We start from the raw sequence: 6,000 nt of genomic DNA, 5'->3' as shown, positions 1-6,000 counted from the left end.
AATATTTCGTATACAAGTACTTATTGTTGAATTATTAATTACCTGATATGGAGAACTGGTTTACAATTGTCAAGGAGAGCTATATGAAGTATGTCGGCTTATTAATTGCCTGGAACTGTGAACTGTGGGATTTATAAACATTCTTAATTCAGTAGGGAAACGAATAGGAAAGGATTACTCAATGACAGGTGTTATAAGATAAGTAATTAACAGTGTTGATTTAATACACCACCTTGTACACCACTTAATTATAATTGTGAATTATCTCTGTAACTTGTTTAGTTTTGTATATATCAATAAATTGTGTTTTGAACTTAGCTGCTGGTTTTCATCTTTCTGTTATCATCACGTTACAACATACAGAAAAAATAAGCAAACAAACAATCGGAATGGGAATGCATTTTATAAAAACTATATACAATATGTATATTTATATAGGACAATTGATGACTCTTATCTAAACATACATGTAAACGGCAAGGATAGACGGCGGAAGCGGAAGGAAGTACAAAGGATGTTCTAGTGTCATTAGTCGCAACAATAGCTGTAGTCGGTCTTTTATAAAGCATAATATGCCTCTTGACCAACTGTTTGATTATCTATAAATTCCAAATTTTCGAACATTTTTGAAGAAGTTATTTACAATGTTGCCCTATCCATGGTAAGTGTATAGTTCAATCTCATTGAACAGGCAGCTCAGACTGAGAAAACTGTGCCAAAAGATGCTAAAATTATCTTTCGTAGAATGATGCATCACGTACAGAGGGGTGATGCACACATTGCATATGTTATATAATGATTATTTCAGTTTCTTTTATTTCTATAACACTTTATTATTCCATATGATACGTAGTGACGGGTTTTTGCATTAGGCCATTTTTTCTTCTGCTTTGCATCCGTTGAGATTTAAAAACCCAACAAGCCAGCAAGCCATGTTAAAAAACACATTTAAATAAAAACAAGAGATATTTGTCTGGGATATTTTTAAATATATTTGTAATTGAATTTCGGATGAAAACATAAGAATTAACTTAAGCACCTACAAAAACTGACTTTAAATGGTTAAATATGGTCTGCTGTTTTATAAAATTTCAACTAAATTATAGAAATCAGCCTGTATTTATCCCAAAACCCATCAGCACGCGGACGTGAAAGTAAAAAAAAAGTTGAAGGTCCAAATTACACATGGACCGTAATATTCCAGGACGATTAATTTTTATTGGTGTTTTGGTAGTTCTAAGATCAAACATGTATCTACCTCTACCAATAAATACCATGCACATACATGTATACTACAGGTATCATATTGCTAAATGGGAGTTTGCCGCTAGTCAATTATCTTCAATTTTACACATACCTGAACAAATAGGTCAAAAATTACAACCCGCAACTGTTTAAAGCTATTCACCCACCTACGTTATTAGCCTGTATCCATGTGCTCATTTACAAGTCTAAATTTAGATTTTTCTGGTTTCGGTTTGTTTGAAGAAATAGTCCATTAAATCTTTAAAACTTTGAGTCACAGTTACCTTAGCTTGTATGAAAGTCGATACACTATTGAGATAAAAATGATATTTTGGAATAGTTTTTCATTAAAATATAAAAGTATAGATAATTCAGAAAATATATAATTATAATCAGTTTTCTACACCACAGAATTTGATTGGTCTTCCCACTAATAATATCACTCCGCTGACATTTCTCACGATGTTTTCTCACGCCACTTCATAAGTAACAGCACTATGGCGTTTGTAAGGAGCTCGTTTGTAACAGGAAAGGTAACTATTGACCACACCTTTACTAAACATATTATTTCTATTTTGTATCAATAACCGATATTGTCTGTGTTATATATTGGTTGGCGTTGTTCGTGAACTGGATATGCCTCTACGTCTTGTTGCCCGCGTGCGATTTCTGACGTGAAGCGACCGGCCTGAAGTGACAGTCGGGGTTTGTCTTTACATGAGCCTAGAGAATTTACAATAAACATTTTTTTAACGTCAAGGCGCAGTGGTTTCTAGTGCACATATTTATAGACCTATGCCTACGTATGGCTAGCACTGCGTTCATATACATAGGCCTTTAAACGTTTCATATAGAGGCGATATTACATAATGTACAATCACAGGTGCCTGACTCGTTTTATAAAATAATAACATATAAGAGTACATATAAATGAGATTATATTATATATATAATCATTTATATGTACTCTTATATGTTATTATTTTATAAAACGAGTCGGGCACCTGTGGTACAATCATATTTGACGCGTCATGAATACGCATATTGAACAACTACTGCAGTAGGCTACAACATTCGATAATGAAAGTAAGTAACCATAGGTTTTCACCGTATTTATTAGAATCATCGTGCGCACAGTTTTACCTGTTTCATGTTTTAATACAACGGTAGAGAAAGAGAGCGTGGACTAGTGGCATTTAATTGCTCTTTTGAAAGCCTCAATTTGGGGAATTAATTAACACTATTTTATATCACCCTGATGATTTCAGTCTATAATGTGTAAGTGCACAGAATATCTTTTTTGTATTGGTCACAGTTGTGTATTGGTACTGCAAGAGGTTGTGAATATCATATTATGTGACATGTTTTTCACATTGTGATGTAGTTTTCAAAATACATGGCTTTAATACTTCTTTGGTCATTCCTTCGTGCATGTCTAGCTAGTCTGAATTGTTGATGGTTTCAGGTTCTCTAGCATCTGTATGACACATCCCTCCTCCTAGGCCGAGTTTCCTCGAACCCTGACACTATATCATATCTGATATGGTGTCTGGGCCACAGGAAGCTGGGGCTAATATACAGTGTACCTTCCTTCCTGGTCCTATTATTGTTAGGTGATCAATCTGGCTGCCAGTTGTTGAACTCTTTAATTTCTTTTTTGGTGTGTAGGTCCCGGCAAAACATGGCACTGTACTCTAGGGAGGAATGTATCATAGATATGCTGTTTTATTTACATAAGGATGGGCATTGTTTTGGGGTTTCTTTTTAGGAAGCAAATGCTAGCTGTAATATACCCATCGGCTATAGAACATTTCAGTTGAGTATAAGACTAGAAAGCCAGAGGTCCAGGATTTGATCCCTAGCAGAGATAAACTCCTCGCTCAAGTTTGAATATCGCCATAATCCGTGCATATTTAATGAGGCTGCTGTGACCTGATTGGCTGATAGCTTTCCCCACAATATCTTGTGACAGAATGATCAGATTTTGAAGAAACTTAATTGCTTGGTAGGCTCATAATTACCTAAGTCCCTAGCTCAAGTTTGATTATTACAACATGTAATGATTTTAAATGCAGTGTCATGTTTTTATGCATGTTGCATTGCCCACTTTAATTTCATGTAATACGATATTTGCATGGGCGGGGATCTTGATAACTTAAAAGTATGTCCTTTGTTTGTTTTACAAAATTGCGAAAAAAGTATATTCAACTTTAACTGTCATACTCATAGTAAACTGGAGAACATAGGGAAAACACACGTTGTTGGGCATGTGACCCCTTACCTTTTCACGTCTGATTGGGGAATCAAACCCCGGGCCTCTAGGTAAAAGACAAGTGTGTTACCACTGTGCCATTCTACCACAACAAGTTTGACTGCCAGGTATGTCTGGTAGGTCATTCAGTATATAGGCCCCATACTCCTTAGAATATGTTTTTTCATTCCCCAAAATCATGTCTTGACTCTTGTGTTGGACAGCACATGTCAATTGGACATTTTTACCCACCAGATCTCTGAGAATTAACACTTTTGACTTGTGAAATAACCAACTGGAAGCCCTGTCTGGTAGTATGTCCAACCATATCTATTGCAACTAAGTAAAAATGCAAACATCATTATTTCATTGTCCTGTAATGGCCAACACCCTGCTTTAAATCAGTGATTGTCGCCTAAGCTTATTACTGGATAATACATTAGTGATCTGGAGCAGGTCTGGGGTGATAATAATAAATATAGATCTCTGGTGAACAGATACCTGTTCTTCCTCTCATTGGTGTGTCTATCTAGAGGAGATGTAATGTATAGTTGACTAGCTTGTCATTCTTTGAGGGAAGGATTTCAAATAATTTTTTATAACCTTTTAAAGCCCATGGCTACCATTATCAGGTGGTGGGGTGTTCCAATGGCCCTATATCTGTAGTCAGTCTGTAAACAATCCTTGTTATCACTTTTATTTCTTGAGAAGCAGTACTGGAAGGTTATTATTTCTCAAACTTCACATGTAGGTTTTTCCTTGGTCCCTAGTTGTGCCCATTTATTTTTGAGTGATCAGGATAACAAAATGGTCAGCAGGAGGCCATCTTTTATTTTGACAGTTGGAGTTTGTTATCGCCAGTAGATGGCCATCTTGGATTTTGATAGTTGTTAACAGACTTCATATGTAGGTTCCCTATGTTCTCAAATGATTAAATGGGAAGGGAGGTAAAAGGTAAATTTGCTTAAATATGAAATAATTTCAATTGAGAATGGGGCCAATCAATGGCCCCAAAAAGCCCCCAGAAAAAGCCCTGCAATCGAATAAAGATTAAATACATAGATTAATTCATGTAACTTAACAGTGCTTTTCCTGTCCATTTTGATAAGATGCCACCTGATGAAAATTGGGAATTTTTGTATGTGCAGCGAAAGTGTAAACTTAACAGGAATATGTGATTCATTGGTTGCTGGTTTTTCATGTTGTCCCATAGGAAACCAAGATTTTAAGATTTTGGGAATTTTGATGACTTCATTGGGAAAATAAACGTCATACAAAATTAGGAATATTATAATATTATTATAACAGGATTTGTCTGTCACTCTAGCCTCCAGACTATTGATTCATTATCAAATAATAAAATTATATTTCGGATGTTTAAGTATTTTACTGGTTTAAAACTGTAACTTTTCACTGTTTGTTGGTAGCTGGGGTCAGCATTGCTTCGGAGAGCTGGGAAACGCTGTGTTCCAGTGCTGCCATATGGTGCCGTGTGCCAGCGGAGTGTCAGTTCAACAAGTGTCCTTTGTCAGCAGAAAAATGTGAAGGTGAGACTAAACAGCTGAATACGTAATTTATGACTGACTATGTAGGATATATTTACCTTTACAATTCAAATTCTAAGAACATGTAAATCAGATGCATACTTTTCATTGACCATAGAAGTTCAATGATTTTCAATGGGTAACATTTGGCAAGAAAAAAATAATGTAGCATATGGTGTTTTTTGCAATCATATTTCATGTGATGGGCATCCATTGTCTGGCCTAGTGAACATTTCTTTTTGTGTAAAAACAAATTCAGTTTTCCTAATGAATTGGAATAAATGTTGATCACTTATCATAGAAACATTACATAGAAAAACATAAATTAATCAATAAACATTTTCTATCACTCTGCTGTGCACGTGGCTCAAACATTTAGTTTCAGTAGATATGTGTATCATGTACACCACAGCCATATAGTTTGGAAAACTTCATTCTGATATTTCATTTTAATGGACACGCTTCAGTTTCCATGAAGGCAATATGAAATGAAGAAATTAAAAAAGTTCTGTCCTAGAACAGACTAGGGTATTTATCTATAGACTTGCCTTATGAGTCTGATAAAATCAGTCCCAACAAAGGTCTCATCCTTTCGGATATATTGATTATCAGACATATGTGACGAAGTTTGTTCAAATCTATAAGTGTGAACAAGCTGTACTATGCGACGTAATCAGACATCAGTTTCATCAATATTCTTCGATTTAAAAGCATTACAGAATTTGTGAAAGATCCTTAGCTAAAAATCTTTCCTTTAAGTTTTTCAGACGGAAAAGTGAATTTGTTTTTCAAATTTGATTTGGAAAAGTTTACTTTTTTTTTGGAAAACGGTTTTCCTTGGGTTTGGATTATAGCTGGGTTCGATTTGGGTTTTTTTTGCTTTATCTTGCTGCTTTTTTTTGGGTTTGTTTTTTTTGGGTTTGTTGGGAAATCTTGATTTCTTTTTGGCTTGTTTTCATG

General features: G+C 35.0%; 1 protein-coding gene across 1 annotated transcript in view; it reads left to right on the top strand.

Annotated features, from left to right (window-relative positions):
* Nucleotides 1-1,703: 1,703 nt before the first annotated feature.
* LOC117336379 (phosphonopyruvate decarboxylase-like) overlaps nt 1,704-6,000 on the top strand; it is a 27,891-nt gene continuing 23,594 nt past the window's right edge. The window contains exons 1-2 of the mRNA XM_033896885.1: nt 1,704-1,778; nt 4,924-5,043. Of these exons, the coding sequence (XP_033752776.1) occupies nt 1,743-1,778; nt 4,924-5,043 (156 nt within the window). The 5' untranslated portion in view covers nt 1,704-1,742. The remainder of the gene's footprint in view (nt 1,779-4,923; nt 5,044-6,000) is intronic.

This window comes from Pecten maximus, chromosome 10 (assembly GCF_902652985.1).
Source record: "Pecten maximus chromosome 10, xPecMax1.1, whole genome shotgun sequence".
Lineage (NCBI taxonomy): Eukaryota > Metazoa > Mollusca > Bivalvia > Pectinida > Pectinidae > Pecten > Pecten maximus.
This window is presented reverse-complemented; position numbering and strand designations above follow the sequence as displayed.